Source organism: Megalops cyprinoides, chromosome 12 (genome assembly GCF_013368585.1).
Source record: "Megalops cyprinoides isolate fMegCyp1 chromosome 12, fMegCyp1.pri, whole genome shotgun sequence".
Lineage (NCBI taxonomy): Eukaryota > Metazoa > Chordata > Actinopteri > Elopiformes > Megalopidae > Megalops > Megalops cyprinoides.
The window spans coordinates 28457161-28475308 of NC_050594.1; the positions used below are offsets into that span (position 1 = coordinate 28457161).

Here is an 18148-nt window from a genome sequence, read left to right on the forward strand (position 1 = left end):
GTACACCTGACCCCTCAGGTCTATTTCATTCTGCGCGTCTGACCACTGGGGTGAGTGATTCACTACAACAGAGGATTTCCATTTGCGACAGCGGAACGAGCCAAAAGGAAGAGTCAGCAGGTCACAGCGTTGTTTTAAATTACTGCTCCTCCACCTGCAAGGCTGTACTGTGAACTTGGCTAATGTTTTCGCATTGCCTAAGTTCCCACTGCCCAGGGATGGGGGGGGTGGGGCGGTCAGCAGATACGCTCAGGCAAAGCGTGACACGAGCGACTGTACGGAGGGGGGAAAAACAACTGCGCATGCTGGGGATGAAGAATCACCCTGTCACACAGGCCTGATTTAAATGCCCTCATGACTCCTGCTGGACTGTGACCTTCTGTCCTGAGCAGCACCAGTGCATCTCCATTACACGCTGTGACTCTGTCCCCTTTACGCCGAAACCTCGCCCGAATCCCTCCTCCGTTTCATCCATTCCGTTTCCCCCTTCGCTGTAATAAAGCCGTGTTCTACACATCACATGATCAGCAAACCACCGCTAATTCGTGTCATTTTAATGTCTAATCTGTCACTGTTCATTTGGTGATCGCAGGCGGGGGACGGGCTTAATATCCCTGGAGGTCTGTAACTAACTCAGCATTGACACAAGGAACAGGGACCCCAACTGGGAGTCCATGTGGAGTGTTTGTGTGCTTGGAAAATATTTATGTGCCTTTGTAGCTAGTTGTTTATCAGATACGGAGAGGGGCACATAGTTACTCATTAGGCATGAGCAGCAAAGACAGGGTATTATCTTGATAACCTATCTGTGCCAGATGCAGCCCTTACTGTAATCCCCATAATCTTCCTGTGCCTTGTTCTGGTCCTAAACAAATATTTCTACCCTCCCATGAAGAAAAGGGGGCCCCTTTGATAATTTCACTGTAAAATGTGTTTAGTTAATCCACTTGCAGACTTTTAGATTAGCGGCGCGCACCCTGTTCGCATCCCTCAGTAATGCCCGTAACCTCAGACAGCCCCACCCCCTAACCTTTCCACGGCACTGCTCTCCCACTCTCACGAGCTGTCGCCCCTTCAGTTGCAGGAATGTTCCCCTGACACATAGACCCGGATTCATGGAATACCAGGGGCCTTATCACATTCAGCTGGTATGAATAGTCTCGCTGCAGACCAGACGCGTCTGAGAGCAAATGTGCTGTCACTGTGCTTTTCTCCCACCCACATCCTTCTTTTTGTTTTTGTGTGTGTGTTTATGTATGTATGTGTGTGTGTTTCTGTGTGCGCGTGCCTGTATGTGTGTGTGCATGTGTGTATGTGTAAATTTGTGTGCATGTGTGTGTCTGTTTGTGTATATGTATATGTGTGTGTGTGGCTGCCTACCTTTCCCATCCCCGGGTTGTCCTTGACCTTTGACACGGCCCGGAGAAGGCATGGCGGCGCGGGGGGCGGAGACACCTGCAGGATGCCGCTGAAGCTCGTGGGGTAGATGGAGGGCTCCTGCGAGAGCGGCAGCGGCGGTTGGTGCTTCTTGCGCTTGGACGAAAGGTTCAGCTTCTGCGCAGCCCTGGGAGAGGAGACAAACAAGCCGAGAGGCACTCAGTACGCATGCAAATGCTTTACTGCTAATGCGCAACAAACATCTCAAACACAGAGAAATGTGTTACCCAATGAGCCAGAACCTTCCCAATGACTCCCGGTGGGTTGGGAAACACATCACCCATTTTAATTAGCGCACACCTTTCACAGGAATGTGACAAAAAAGCAAAAAAAAAAAGAACTCATGACCCTTTTGTTGAATGGTTTTGTGGTGTGGTCTAACGTTTCCGAGGGTGGAGGAGCTTCAAAAAGCCGGGCGCAGAATTAACATGGGAAAATCCAAGACACACTCGCCTTTCGCCTGCCAAAGAAAACACAGGCAGGAGGGCCCGCTGTTCCGCGCCCTCTCTCCCCACCCCATTGTGCGAAGCAGGGCACTGTCCTTTGAGCCACCACCATGTTTACCATGCTAAAATTACACACGGAGCGCAGCGCGAGGCAGAGCCGAGATCTCGGCCTCGCAGGGCAGCTCCTGTTGAGACTGCAGCCGGCACAGTTGCTGTAATGCAGTGGTAAACAGCCAAGTAGGGGGCTTCATTGGCGCAGCAGCTGTTGAATGTCATTCCACTGGTGCCTACCCAAATCAAACATAGTCCTATAGATGAGAGCTGCATGCACATGATTTGAGACTGTCTTTGGATTCTTAAGGTATGAATTTTTCCCTCTTACTGCTGGTGAGTACCAATATGACCGCTAGTGGAAGTCACATTGGGTCAGTACGAATCATGCTGCTGTTTCCTTATGCATCACCTGAGTCGTTACTGCTGATCGGAGAAGTGGGAGCATTTCAATCCCAAAATGCAATGCTCAGCTTTGAACTGGTAAATGCTTTTACAGTGAAGTTGCTCTGTCCATTTCCTACAGGCTGTGAGCCAAAGGTTAATGTTAACATGTCAAAGAATTCAAAGACGCAAGAGTAATCACCACTCCCTTCCCACTCCATATGTATTGGAGACCGTGCTCTGGGACGAGTTAAGGCAGACAGATCAAACCTTATTCCATTTACCCTCTGCGCCTGTGCATTTAAAACCTTTCCCTCCTCAATGGATAGTGCTGATGTACAGACAGAAATGTTCTGTATTTGGAAATGTAATTGGAAAAAAGCAGCACTCGGTGAAATCATTTCTCCCTGTCGCCAGAGTGAACAGATGGAATGACCCGGCGATAATACTTGAAAAGTGATATTCTCTAATCTCCCAACTTATCCTGAGAAGGGAATGACATTCCTTTAGCCGGAGAGGGCTAGATAAAGCCCAGGAATGTAAACACAGGCACGTCTTTTTCCCCTGTTTCCTATTTCTGTGGGTGTCACTTACAGCTCGCCCATAACATGAAGCAGATGGGGATGTTGCCCTTGCCTACGCTGACATTGAGTTCACTTAATTCCCAGCAAAAACTCTCCTTCCTGAGTGCATGGTACACACATCTGATATGGGTTGGATTGCCCCCACACACACACATAGACACACACACACATCCCTCTATGACAGGGGTGTCACTGAGTTTTCCATTCTGGCACTGCAGCCTCTCCATACTCCTAGTGTGCCCCCCCCCCCCCCCCTGCTGTGTGACAAGCCCCTCATCACAGTCCAGCGGCTCTCACAGCAACCACAAAATAAATCCACATCTCCGCACCTCCTCAGCCCTCTCTAAATAATACATGATAGTCATAAATAATACAAGCTACTAAAAAATAATACATGATAGTAAATCTCTGATCGGAAGATTAGAATATCTGATTTAAAGATAGTAGGCAAAGAGTGAGAAAAAGAGATCCGTGTGTGTGTGTGTGTGTGGAGGGGTTTCCGACGTGTTGCAGATATGGGCTGTCAGACCGTCTCCCTCTTGTTAAAGGCAGTATTTGAGCGGTTCCACCGCGCCGGTGTTTAACAGTGCTCACCATGGGGAAAGTGTTGGAACGCCCGGGTTTGACTCCAATTAAAACACGCTGTCATCCTGCCGAGGGTTAGAGCTGGAAAAGCAATAATGGCCACGGGAATCGGCTGAGCGAGACACAGCATTCCAGCCCGGCTCCCGCTGGCTCTCCAGCGAGAGTCGATCTCCCCGCTCTTCAAACCGCACTCACTCCTCTCCAGCACCTTGTTTAAAGGGCACATTTATAAGGCCCTATAAGACGCCAAAAAAGGGATCCATACGAGTCTGTTTTACCCCACGGCATAAAACAATGTCACTCTGAGGTGATTTCCAAAGCCAATATTTTTAAGCTGTGATGCTATAAGGTCTCCACTCACACATGCAGGGCACTGAAAATGGAAATCAACAGATTAGCTGACTATAAAACAGGGGGGAAAAAAAAACGTGTCATCAGAAATAACATCACTTTGCTTTTCTCTTCAACACAACTGCAAATTTATATGTGAAAGAGGGAATCAGCAGGGCAGAGGCTGGACGCAGCTAACACCTTAATGGACTCAATAAAACAGCCTTGTAATCAATCATTCCATCTCTCGCATCAGTCCACCTCTCTGAGAGACTCCCCTATTTGGATGCATAAAAAATGTCCTTGCGATTTTCATATCATTCAAATTGATTGTCAGAGTGCCTTTTGGCCACAACTGGCTGGATTTTATTTCGCAGAGGCACGAGGTTTGGAACGCAGCCCCAGAAGGAGGAGACGGGGTCTTGTCTGTTGAAGGGGAAGGAGGAGTCGAAGTTCTCACTCTTCACCAGTAGAGGCAGCATGCATCTCGTTGGAAAATCAGCCAATTTTCAACTGGTGTTAGACAATAAAGTACTAGTAAAACCAGAAATTTAACATGATAATATATTTTTTTTCTGCATACCATCTTGGCACATGTACAATATAACTCTTTCATTCTGTATTGCAATTGGTATTTCTCCTGTTTCAGTGGAGATCAGAATAAAAGGGGAGACTTGAGCGCACTGGATGTGAGCCACTTGGATATGAAGAGGGTCGCACTGAAGAGAGAGATGACAGTAAGAGTAAGGCTGAAGCACTGTAGGACCTACATAGGGTGTTAACCATCCTGCAAGAATCAGGGCTGTTTGCAAAGAAAGCCACCAAAGGGATCAATTATCCACACAACGCTCACATGGTGCATGTGTGTCTGTGTGTCAGAGGGTGTGCACAGGCATGGATGCCAGTGAGTATGTGTGTGTACACTCATGTGTAACCATGTGTGTGTGATATAGAAAATGATAGTATGTCTGTGTTGTGGTGTGCATTTGACATGATGGGGTTGGGGACAGAGAGACATAGGGAGAGGGAGAGAAAGAAACAGAGAGAGGGGGAGACAGAGAGAAAGACAGACACAACGAGAGGGAGAGAGCGAACGTCAGTCTGTCACAGTGTGAGCCAGCTGTGCCTCAGCTCATTAGAGTGCTGCTCCCAGCATATTGGACAGGGGGCGTCTGCCAGCATCTTTTCCCCGTCCCCACCTCCTGGAGTGACAGCCCCAGTCCTCTCACTCTCCACACCTCCTGCAGAGACTGCCCAAGAGCACAATCAGAGAACACACCACCGGCTGATGAAGTAATTACTGCGTCCAAGACGCGTGCAGGAGGGGGGGGGTCTCCGGGGAGCCGAGCATGGCTGCCTGCATGTGTGAGAGCATGCGTGCGTGCATGCATGTGTGTGTGTGTGTGTGACAGAGAGAGAGTGGGTGTGTGTGACAGAGTGTTTGTGTGTGTGTGTGTGTGTGTGTGTGTGTGTGTGTCAGAGAGTGAGAGAATGTGTGTGTGTGTGCGTGTGTGTGTTTGTGTGTGTGTGTGTGGTTCAGACAGAGACAAAGAATGGGCATGTGTGTGAGACACAGAGAGAGTACTCGTGTAAGTCAGAGTGAGACAGTGTGTGTGTGTGTGTGTCTGGGAGACAAAGAGAGTGCATATGTATTTGTGTATATGTGAGCGCAAGACACAGTATGTTTGTGGGTGACACAGAGGGAAACCATGCGTGTGTAGGTGTATGAGACAGAAAGATAGCAAGAGAGAGAGAGAAGGAGAGAGAGGGAGCATGTGAGTGTATCAGAACCTACTTCTGCATGTTCAATACTCCAGACAAAGCTTTACCTCAATCATCTCTTTCACCTACAAGCCCTACACTAAATCAACACTACAGCCTTACTCTAAAGTCAGAAGTGCACAGTGTGGCACAGCAGGCAACCCTGGGGCAACCCTGCAGGGTGGGCAGGCCCCTGTGCCCAGGTGAGGGGCGGCAGCGGCCCCCGCAATGATGGGAGCACTTCAGGGATGCTCCGTAAACGCCGGCATAATCACCGCAACGCTCAAGCCTCTGCGCGGATGCGCACAGATGGTAATGGGGAAATTAACCGCTTGTCACAGCTCCCTCCTCTCCCAGTCAAAAGAGCTGGCTCTGATCACTCAACGGAAAACAGGCGTGAAGGCTACACTTGGATTTCCACGCCAGGACTCACCCACCTGTTCAGTCCCATTTCCCCTATCAATACAAGTGATTATTCACATTGTATGAAGACAGAACAGGCTAGCAGCACTTCTATTTAGACGGTGCACCGAATTAAACCAACAAGATTTGAAGGTCTGACTGTATAGCCGTGGAGAGCCAGGTGGGAGAGGGCTCCCAGGCGCACGCCGGAGGGGGGGAGGCACGCGCCCCAGAAACGTCCTCCTTAACATACAACAGACAGCAATGCTGATGAAGGTTAAAAGCACACCGCAGAGAGTCAGCAACAGCATCCCGAGGCAGAGTACAGGAATGCACAGACAGAGGAAACAGACAGAGAGAGGTGAGGGAAGAAAAGGAACAGATGCAAAGTGATTTACTTACAGTTCTCTCCAATCCATCATCTATTTAGCGTTCATAACCAGCGTGAAAGTGATAAAGCAGAACTTTTCCTTCCATGTCGTGTTTTGTTTTTTTTTTTTCCTCCCGGAGGTACTCCATTATTGGTGAGCGTGAGGAGCCGGGACGGCGAGGGGGAAACGGGGACAGGGGGGAGGATCGCTGGCGGGGTCGGGGGGGGTCCACTTTACTCCGCGCGCAATCATCGAGGGTTCCACTTGATTACACTGCAACTCGCGAGGAGCCAGGGGGACTGAGGGAGGGGGGTCTGCCACATCGCAGGGGTGCGGGGCGCACCCAGGAGGGGGGGAGGAGAGGAGGGGGTGGGGGGGGTGTTCGTCAGCCACGGGGAGCAGGGTTCCAGCGCAGGGGGCAAGGGGGCTCCAGAAAAGTTGCTTTCAGGGCAAAGGGAAGGCAGGAGCAGGGCAGGGGCAGAGAAGTCATGCCCCCACCACGCATATTTCCCAGAGCGCCTCTCCGTCTACGCCGCTAAACTTCTGAGACTCCCGCTGCGAAGGAATCCACCGACAGCTGTCTGTCCTGCACTCTCAGCAGCTCCTCTTCCTCTCCTTCTTTATCCCTCCGGCTCACTCACTTCTCAGAACGCGGACAGCCGAGCTCTGCTCCCTCTCTATCCACTCTCTCTCTCTCCCCCTCTCTCTCTCTCCGTTAATCCTTCCCTCTTCACCTCTGCCGAGGCTGCCACTCCGGTGCCTCCCCGTCTCTTCCCGCGGCCGTGCTCACAGAGAGGGGAGGGGAGGAGGAAAAGAGCCCCGCTCCGCTGGAGTCCCTCGGGGAGGTGGGGGGGGAGAAGAAAAAAGAAGGCAAATTCCTGCTCTCGCTCCTGCTGCTGGAGAAATGCTGCAGCTGTCCTGCCGACTCTCTCCCTCTCTGTTTCTCTCTCTCTCTCTCTCTCCCGTCTTCCCCTGGCTTCCCTCTCCTCAGCCCAGCCCCTTTTCCGCCCGCCAGCCAGCCGAGGTGTGAGAGCGTTGCCGTCTCTGCCTCACGCGCGATCCCCACCACACGCTCACGCCGCCGCGCTCCGCATGAATACTGCATGCAGAGGGGAGCCCCCTCCTCTTATTCTCTCTCGGACTTCAAAGAGATTCGGTTAGTGTGCCTGCATGTGTGTGTATGTGTGTGTGTGCGTGTGTGGGGGTGTGTGTGTGTCTGATGTCTGCATGTGTGAACGTATGCATGTTTTTTTTGTATAGGATGTAATTAGCCAGATGAATGAGATAAAGCTATTAATTATAGAGTGAGAGGCGGAGATAGAGATGCTGGGAGAGACAGATGTATAAATGGGTCTGAGAGGATGGATGGGGTGGTGAAACAGCTGATCGGCGGGAGACGTTTAAAGTAAAGAGAAAGGCAGTGGGAGGGACACGGAGTGAACAATGGATGGCTGACAGCTCAGAAAGACAGATTGATGCAGGAGGGGAGAGAAGGGCAGCAAGCTGGTGGCCAGCGAGACAGGTATGCACGGCCCTGAGTTAAGACGGTCCCTGGGCTGCCAATTTAAGAGCCGGCAGCGCTAAATCCGTGCCATTGGCTGAACTGCTTCCCTTCCACTACCCTTCCTTAAGCTTTCGGCCAGTCAGCCGTGCAGACTGGATCTGAGCTTCCTCCAGCTGGATGCCCATTCCAAATGCAGCCTGCACATGACACTGTGTCCTTAACCTGATCACAGGCATGTCCAAATAGAGCTATTAGTCTGCGTTAGTGAAGGAGAAACACGAGGTAGGCACTCCTTAACCATGAACACATGTGAATGAAAGGACAATCTTCATATACCAGCATACACAGCATTCTTTCTCCGAAAATCTCATCTCCTATAAATCAATTTATATCATCTCAAAAGAAATCCATTGGTCCATTTGGTGTATGCATTTTAAGCAACACATTCATGTCTCATTCTCTATTTCCATCAAAGAAATTGATTTTTTGGTCTGAGAGGCGACCTGCACCGATCGCCCGCTGACATCTCCATCAGCATGGCGGATCCTGAAACGGCACTTCCCTGGGTTAAGCCAAAGACCTGCCGCACATCAGATAAACTCTCAATTCACCCAGAGAAATCTGGCCCCTCTCACCGCGCATCACCACCAACGCTCACCCTGAATGACAAAAAGCCCCCGCGGACCGTCGGCATTCGGGACGCTATCACCCACCAGTCCAGCTGCGGGGGTGGGGGGGTGGGGTTGGGGGTGGGGAGGAACGAAAAGCTGCTGGCAGTGATCATTGTCTCCATCAGAACTAATGAGACGGCTGGCCATGCTGACAGCAGTACAAGGGTAGCCCTACTTGAGGCGCTGCTAACACGTACAATATGGTTTTGTGAGGCGAGGATCAAAAGGAACAACAAAAGATCCACAGTGGGCCGAACTGTCGACACGCCCTCCCTGGCTCAATCAGTCTCAGTCTCCCTCCTTCCCTCTCCCGTGAAGCCAATAATGATTCTAATATATATAAATGAACGTAGGTAAGATTAATGCGGGACAGCCCTGTCAGGGAAATAATAGCCTTCGAGCCCTTTGTTAGCTATAGAATGGACGTCTAAATTCAGAGCAGGGATGGAGGGGAGAGAGTGGAGGGGGGTTGCTTGCAGTTTTTGAAGCCGTACAATTGGCCTGGTGTCAATAATCTTTCCACCCCTTTTCAGGCTTTGTCAAATTAGCAAGAGAAATTCCTCTGCCCAGACACTCATTAGCCTGGGCTCCCATTAGCTTGTTTGTGAAAATTTGTCTCTGGCCCCCCTGCCTCTGCAGTCCCCCAGCAGCTTTTTTGGCTAATTACCGCATTGGCCCCATTTACCATCCTTGACATTTTCCTTTCTTCTTCTACCTCTTTTCACTTCAGACAAGATAACCATGGTCTAGCCATTCAAGCAGGGGCAGATCACTGAGGCTGATATCAGACTACATTACCCCTACAATCCTGCGTCAGCCAAGAACAACCAATCACAGGCCCCTTTACCTGAATGACAGGGCTGGGCCCCAGCTAATCCTTCTGTTGGTAATGGCCAATGTGAAAAGACCAGACAGTTTGGGGAACCTGCAGGATTTGCCTTCTGATAGGACAAATGTATGCAATGGGACTTAAAAGGGCTTTCAGAAACTTAAAAATCCGAGAAATACTTCCACCAGAATTAAGACAGACTTGCAGGAGAGCGGTCAAAAAGGTTCCTAAAAACAGACTGGTTTCCTTGCAAACAGTCCTCTGTCATCAAGAAAAATGACTTCAAAAGGCTCCACAGACATCATGACACATTGCAATACTCTTCATTCTTAACGGATTTGTCAGAAACCATGTAAAATTTTGCTTGATATGTTGATTAAAATGTGCATTCCATATCGGTTTTAAAAGGTAAAATCCAGTTTGAAATGAACAAAGTGTCTGAAAATAGCCTCCCCATAGGCAGTCCCGCACGCCCAATACAGACAGCAGGTGTTCCATTATCCAACTCCCATTAATTGATGTCTCCCTTTAGATGCGGGCATACACCAATAACTCCTGGTTAAATCTGTAACTACTGAGCATATATTTGTACAGCTCCAAGAAACAAGACCACAGTGATAATTTCTTACCATATTTTTGGGTAAATCAATGAACATTTCAAACGTTCTCAGCTATTAGTGGCAGGTGAGAGTGGCTCTGGTCACCTGCTGTCCATGACTCTGATATTTGCATTCTACCTGTTGTCTCCTAAATAAACAACACCCGGGAGAAATCCACACACAATGTCAACAGCCTATCACACTGTAGGAAGCACTCACATTTTCACATGCACTTTAAGCATACAACACAGCACATACACTCTCAGGCACCAGTTATTAACATAGGTGTACAGGGCAACTGGTCAGGACAGGTTTTCTGCGTCAATAACAACAACGGCTGGCCAGGACAGCTACAGCTTGGGTCGCCACCTATCGCTGTTCCCATGATTGATTAAAGGTGACATCATGCTGTGGACACGGAGGATGATGTCACCTCCCAAGGCTTGGGCGGGTGATGGCGAAGGGACAAGATTTAGTGTCGAGGTCGACGGAACGATAATCGAGAACGAAAACGACACTCGCCTCCCTTTAAAAGCTTCTTCCGAGGAACGCAGCTTGCCTCGACACCCAATATCACACATTTCCTCCCTGAGATCATTTATTCATTTTCTCCGTATAGCTAAATGCGCTTTATTTATTCTGGGCAGATGGCTTATGTTTGCTCTGCACAGTGACAGCTTCAGACTAATGTATGTTACATGATGTATACGCACGCATTAGCCTGGCTGTGACAAATGTGGAATGAACTGTGGGTCAAATGGGATGGGCTCTTTAAATAACCTCGGAGACGTGGGAATATGTCTGCTGTACAGTTTAGTCTAGGGTTTCTTCCCCATCGGGGTTGGGTCTGTTGCCTATCCACTCTTCAGGCTGGGTGTAAAGTACGACTGGGAGACACATGACAGCAATTTAACCCCAGCTATGGTTCAGTCTGAGTATCGTCTCTGCTTACTGTTTAACTGCAGCATTAGACGGAGTGGCCCAAACATCTAGCAGAACTTCATTCCGTACCCCAGACACTAGAGCACTCCCCTGGCTTCCCCCCTCATATCTTTCAGCAGGGGATTCATTTTTGAGTGCAGGGGGATACAGGCAAACAATCAGCTTAGGTGTTGACTTAAAAATGTCAGTGGCCATTGTAGTAATATAGTCCACACCCATATATCACTTTGTAAATATGGACTCTCTGTCAAATAGCCCTAAACTGTGTGAGATTTATCTAAAAAACCCAAACACTGCAGCTGAATACTTCTATTACAGCCTCATTGTAACTGTCATTATCAGAGCTGAAGACAAAGCTGGAGACAAAGATTGGTTTATTTGTATTGCCCTTTCCACAAGCCTCTGAAAGCAACTTTGCTAGAACAAGCACTGAAGAACTGACCATAAATCTGAATCACTCCATATTCAACACATTTTCTCCATCAGAGACTTTCATGTTGTTCCTTTATGTCCTACCCTAAATTCCCACAATTCTATTTTCATGGGGAACTTATCCTCTTAATTTAGCTTCCCACTTGATACTGTCAGACCAGGTACCAGTCAAACATTAATCCAGTTATCTTGCAGAATCCATTGGTCTGGCTTTTTAGCACTGTGAATTTGTGCAGAAAGCAGCACAAGCAGCATCAGTATGATGTCAGTATGATTTGTAATCTAAGAAAATCTAGTGTCAATGTGCTTTCACTCTGACAGAGACTATGACCTATAACAGGCATACAGGTCAAGCCAGTATTTGTTAAAACGCCTGTTATGTCTCTCCAAAGGAGGGCCAGCTTCACCACTCAGATAGCCACTCCCTGCTGCAATGTTAAGATTTTTATAAAAATTGCTCGTAGCCTCTTTCCTTGTTTTTCGTGCTCGATCATCACTTATCGAGCCAGGCAACCACTTTTCACTTGACCCGCTGCTTCCTTAATGGGAACGAACTTTAAAGGGACTCCGGAGGGTTGAGGCACTTCTCCCCGCCTGTTTCACAGCAGATGAAAATAAAGTGGGGGTTAGCGGTGGGGAGATTTAAGACAGAGCCCCTGGACTCATACCTCCAGGCTGCCGGACATCGAATAAATCCTCGCAAATAAATTCCAGCAGCTTGAAACAACAGCATAACGCCTCTATCATGCCGATCTCTTGTTACCTGTCCGCACCTGCTAATCCCGCCGTGAAAAAGACGGGGCTGCCACAAAGGGCCTTTGTTCTGATGCGGCGTGACAGGTGTGAGGTTTTCAGCGCTGTGTTCCTGGACTGCCTTAACACGGAATGCTAAATGTAGCTTCATTTGTACGCTCCCGGCCCCGGGGTGCTGCTGCCTTTGTTGAGTTTCTACCCGGGCCAATTAATGTGTGTGTCACAGCAAACCTGTGGCACTGAGCACTCACACGGACACACTGTCTTGTTAGAATAAATCAAAGGAAAAGGTAGATAGAGGGGAGAAAAAAAAATCTCACCTAGAGCTTCTCATTACCACCATGCAAGTCCAGTTAATCCAAGTCCAGCTAAGGGATGAGGAAAAGGCAGATATCAGATGATTGCATGTGGGTTTAGCGTGTCCTCGTTGAGAAATGCGATGCTAACAACACAGTGGAGGGCATTTCGTTTGCCTCTTAACACCACACTGAAGGATTCCCTACAAATATCTCCAGATTCCTGCCTGTGGTCAGAGCTGGGGCAGCCACACTGTGGAGGTGCTCTACAGGGGTTTACGCTCCAGAGGGGGTCAATTGATGACCACTCTCCACCCCCCTCTGTGGCATCCTGCAGATCCCTGATACCACCTCCACATACCCCCCCACAGAGACAAGGCGTGGTTGCTCAGCAGGTACCTTCATCCGTATGAACTTGCCCTAGCGTACTACAGCAAGTGCCCACCTAGGAATTAAGCCTTTGGGTTACAGGTGCTGCTCCTCACAACTACACCACACTGCTTCTCCATTCATAAAGTATCTGTTAGAAGCATTAGACTTTTTGCTGTCAGAACAAATTATAGCCAGCGTAATTTCACTTCAAAATTTAATTAATAATGCATACCTCAGAAAACAGTGGAGTTGGTACAATTATAATAATGAGGAAGCTGCGAATAACCATCTACAGCACAAACATCTTAGAGTTACTCTCATTGTCTTCCTACAGCTCACAAATATGGCGCACTGAGGCCATTTTTTCATGCCCCCACCCCTCCGAAAGAGGTCAAAATGCAGAGGGTCTTGAAAAGTGAAGGAAAAAAAACAAGTAATCTCTTGTGATCTTATTAGTATTCATCTGTAACTGCATGTGGTGTGAAATGAGAAAAGAGGGATTAAGGGAACCTTGAGAGAGAAAGAGAGAGGGGAGAGGGGAAGAAAAACAGAGTGTAGACAGAGAGAGAGGACAGAGGAGGAGGGGTACATCAAGAAAGGAGAGAGAGGGTGGGAGGGAGGGAGGGAGAGGTAGGCAGGGGGAGTGGGGAAGAGGAGCGGGCGGGGAAACGCTGAGCGCACACGCCTCACCCCTGCACCTCTCCGAGATCGCCGAGTTGGCCGTGAGCCAGCCAGAGGCAGCCTGAATTAAGGTAAATCATTTTCTGCCTGAGAAATGAACACAGTAATATGATTGCAGAAGCCACACTGGAGTCAGCTTCCAATTGCTTTATTCCCAGGGTACGGCGGGGCAGGAATCCCCTGTCGACCCAGAATAAATGAAACAGTTGGAGTCTAAATGGAAAACATTCTAATTAAAATAAAACAGAAAAGATGAAACGAAACAAAATTCGACATTTCAATTCAGTGAGAAGCAGTGCATGATTCTCTCAGCTGGTTTTTATTTTGGTGCCTATTGAAACAGCTCCCTTCATCACATTTCACTGTCTTCCCATCAAAAGTGTGGACAAAAAGAAAATGAACAAGCCAAGAGAAGTCTAAGGTGCAGCAGTGCAGGCCAGACTGGGTTGGCTAACCTACACTGTGCATGTACCATTCAGCCCTGACTGAACATGAGATGAACATGAAGGGCCATGGCACACATCAAAGCCATCATCTGATTGGCTCCTAGTTCACTTGCTTTCACTTGCAGGTCAGCAGAGGATAAGAATAAACAAACAGTCACTTAATAGCAGGTAGATCAGCACTACACAGATCTGTGAGCTATCTGCATGGGAAGCTTATGCAATGATGAGATCAGGGAGGCAGGCAGAGATCCTTCAATCGATATGTGCACTTGTAATACACTAATGTAGAATCTGAGCTGGAGAGTTTAAATTGAGCAGTTGACAAAAACACAATTGGAACACATGCAATGCTATCCAATGTTTATGAATAATAAAGTTTCCCTGGAATTCCCCTCTACCTGAACCTGCGTTTTTCAGAGAGGGGAAATATGTCATCTAGGGAGAGGATCATTAAAAGTTGGCGAAGATGCACCCCTTGCATCTTTGGCCGTGCAAATCTCAGACCATGGCTTTAAGGACATTTTAGGAGGTCACTGGCAGGGTTCTGGATGAAAAAGCCATAGGCAGCTCTTCCATTTGCAGTTCCCTTTTACAGCTCACTAAATTACCCTCAATGCCAACCCCAAACACCCAGGACGTCCTCACAATGCTGCCCCTGTGAGCGTCAGCCCCGTCCATGCTGAGCGAAACAAACCAGGAGCCTTTCAAACCGCAGGCTCATTTGTTAGTCAGGAGGTTTAAATGCGGGCTTTGGGGCCCCCGAAACAAACCAGCGTGCCACTAAAATGAACTGCATCACAAAGCCTTTGCAGGGGATAAATGCTTGGGCAGCAGACTGATGCCTTTCCATCGGCTCACGCTAAGTTACTGCAGTTATTCAGCAAATACCTACGGCTGCTGGAATCCTGGGAAGTTTGGAGGGACACGTTTGCATCTCATTGCAATGCCTTTGTTTATGCCCGCCAATGGGGAAAATTAGTTCTATTTTTGGTCGTGTTTGACGGTTCACGATGAAGACATTTTATCTTTCTGTTTCTATTATTGCTACCCCCCCCCCAATCTCCACCGCTGCTGACAAAGATTAACAGCTGCTTTTATCTCATCCAGGATATTTTCTCCGGCGCGGCTGACGTTTCAGGCTCTCGACTGCCGTGTCAAGTCTTCTTCACAGGTTGTTGAGGATTCAGAATATAATTACAGCCACAGCTCCCGGTGTCAAAGCCTCACCCACGTCGCCCGCTGAAAGTTCAGCACAGCCTGGATGGGATTTTTGACACACTTGTCTCTGAATCAGAAACGTAGCAACACTGCAGCATTTCAGCCTGTTTACAGAGTGCATCCCTGGCATTTGCCAGGGGCCTTTTTTCTTAACTTCCCAAATCAGACTCTCACTGATTTGCGCCTATTATTCTTGTGTCTGGTGACTGAAAGGAAATGAATCCCCCTAATACAGATAACATCTGTCAATGAAAACACGGTTGAGAGGCAACAAGGGCACGCCGATGGGAGTTTCTTCTTAGGGCGGCAACAGGAAAAAATAACCTCTCCGCTCTCTCTCTCTCTCTCTCTCTCTCTCTCTCTCTCTCTCTCTTTCTCTCTCTCTCTCTCTCTCTCTCTCTCTCTCTCCCCTGTGAAAGGAATTGGGAGCACAAGCGGGTCTATAATCAGCCCTCCTGATGCCTTTCATATTGCAAAGACAAAACAGTTTAACCCCGTACTGACATGAACTGCAACACAGAGGCCTCGCCTAATTAATCACTCCTAAAAAACAGTGCGGAGGAGAGGGAAAGGAAGAGAGGGAGGGCAGAGGAGAGAGCGGGGGGAGGACAAGGAAAGCTCTCCACGTCTCTCATTAATCATTCTCTAGCAGGGATGACACCTAGCGATTATTTATTTGCACAGTCTACCCGAGCTGTCACAACAAACAGCCTGGTGGCTGCTGGGACATTTGTGACTGATTAATCAGTGGGCTGTCCTGGAGACTGGGGGGGGTTGAGGGGTGGACATGTGTTCCATAATCTGCCATCTATATTCTGGTCAATGGGCAGCACGAAGGATCCGGTTTTGGTACGTGGGCTAAAGAGGTGAGCAGGGCAAGGGGCGTGAGCCCCTATGTCTCAGGCAGCATCAGTAACAGATGGATGCTGTGACCTGCCGTGCATGGTGGGAATGAAAACAAGGGTCCGTTGCTCCGAGAGACTCTGCAGAGGCCAATGGAAAAAGCACAAGCGAGCGATGATGTGTCTTGCCGTTCACCGCAATGTGGAGTCTGCCGACCTTTGACCTTTACTCATTACTAAACACCAAGTGATCCCGATCAATACCCTGGGCCGTGCCAAAATCCCATCGATATCTGTGGAGGTATGATGGATGAGGGGATGATGTGAACGATGAGCGATTTGGACTTCTCAGAGGAGTTTGTAGGAGGGCAGAAAAATGACAGAAAAGCACAAAATTATCATCCCAGACAAAAGCTCCTAAAGCTGATTTGATAACCCATCCTGAAAAACATTTTTAATCTAGAATCCAACAGACATATAAAACTAAATATGACTGCTGTGGAAGCAATTTCTCTGAGGTCACTGACTTTTCTGCTATTCGGGTCAGCAGACTCTTACAATCTGATTTTATGTTACAGCTTTTAACACACAAACAAACACAGGTTCTATGTCTCCCTCCTTCTGTCTTTCAGACACACATACAGGCAATCACACATACTAACAAACACACAGTCGGGAATCAAATAATGGGATTCCCAGAGCTGTGCGGTGAGTTCTAATGTACAGGGTCAGAACTCATTACCATACGTACACCACACCCTTCCACTCAAACTGCGTTCAACGGATGCAAACAAAAACACATAACCGCCAGTGCTTTAATCTTCCTGCTCTCTCTCCTGCCTTGAGTCAGAGCCAGCGTCACCCACATGGCAGCCCCCGCACGGATCTCTCTCACAGCTCAGAGGAGTACCCACTTGCATAATTGGACTCGCCCACGGTTGCGGGCTTTCCACTACAACAGGCGGAACCAAATTAATCCAAGAGGACACCCTCGGCGGAAGGGGAACAACTTAGTCAACAGCCGGATGGAAATGCCATCCAACAGCATCCAGCTCCACTGCAATTCAAACAAGCTCGGCACCGCGGCTCGCACCAGGGCACTAAGCCAGTAAAGAAAGAAGAAGGAGCTGGTTGCCGGGAATTCATTCGACCGGTGATTAGGTAAACACTTAACTGGCAGCTCTGACAACATCGCTATCCTCTGCGGTAATTTGAACCTGGTCAGTAAAACTTGGCGGATACGTATTGACAACCATAGGGGGGAATAATTAGAAGAAAAATGTACACAGAGCACAGGGGCTGGGAGAGTACGAGCGGATTCTGAAATGAAGCTATCGGTTTGGGAAATCAACTCGCCCGATTCCGACTAATTAGACCAAAGCAGCAATTAGCTATTCATTTGTTGTGTAAAGGCGAGGGCTGGCTGGCGTGATCTGACAGGCACAGCGTGCGGGGACAGGGTCCTCGCAGTCATGTGCCAGATTGATTCATGGGAGGGAGCAGGGGAAATAAAGGAACCTGGAGCTCCTGGAGGTCAGGGCTGCAGCCGCAGCTGCGGGAGGACAATGGTGTGGAAGATTGTCAAGTGCTCATGGGTCCATTTCATTTAGCCTGGTATTATCATGAAGTCTTACACGTATTCAAATTAAGAGGATGAGGTGAGGAAGTATGCTTCAGGTTTTTAATCATAAAAAGAGACATCTTTGCCTCCATTCTTACCAAAATTCCCGTATGCTGGACAGCAATATGGGCTCACATTTCTTTAACACAGCAAAGATAGGCTACAGGCACCATTTTTAGGCCAGTGTGCCAAGAATATTTTAAACGACTCTGCACAGAGGCACAGAGCTGTGAGCTTGAGTGAACAAGTAAATCATCAATAATTAACATGCAAGCGCCTGGCTGAAGGAATCTTACCGTTGCTGCAGTTTCTTGTGTTACACTGCACAGCGAAACTAATGAGAAATTGTCAATGACAAGCGAATGGAAAGCAATCTATAATGAGCATTACAGCATGCCCAAACACACTGCAGGTGAAATTCATTCTACATGCGCTTAAACACACCTAGTCAGCACTAACTTAATTTAATGGCCTCTGACATATAATAAAAATCACCGGGACACTTCCAGGTACACGCCACTTCAAGAGGCCTTGACGTATTTACGATCAGGGGCTGGGGGGTCTCGATTGCAGTATAAGTGGCCATGTTTT

General features: G+C 48.5%; 1 protein-coding gene across 2 annotated transcripts in view; it reads right to left on the reverse strand.

Annotated features, from left to right (window-relative positions):
- kif26ab (kinesin family member 26Ab) overlaps nt 1-18148 on the reverse strand; it is a 99623-nt gene that overhangs the window by 20274 nt on the left and 61201 nt on the right. Inside the window, exons 1-2 of one of the 2 annotated variants that reach the window (XM_036542748.1) lie at nt 6383-6456; nt 1381-1564 (exon numbers count right to left, since the gene is read on the reverse strand). In XM_036542748.1, coding sequence (XP_036398641.1) covers nt 1381-1564; nt 6383-6402 — 204 coding nt within the window. In that variant the 5' untranslated portion in view covers nt 6403-6456. Of the gene's footprint in view, nt 1-1380; nt 1565-6382; nt 6457-18148 lie in introns of those variants that run through there. The other variant, XM_036542747.1, reaches the window with a different exon arrangement.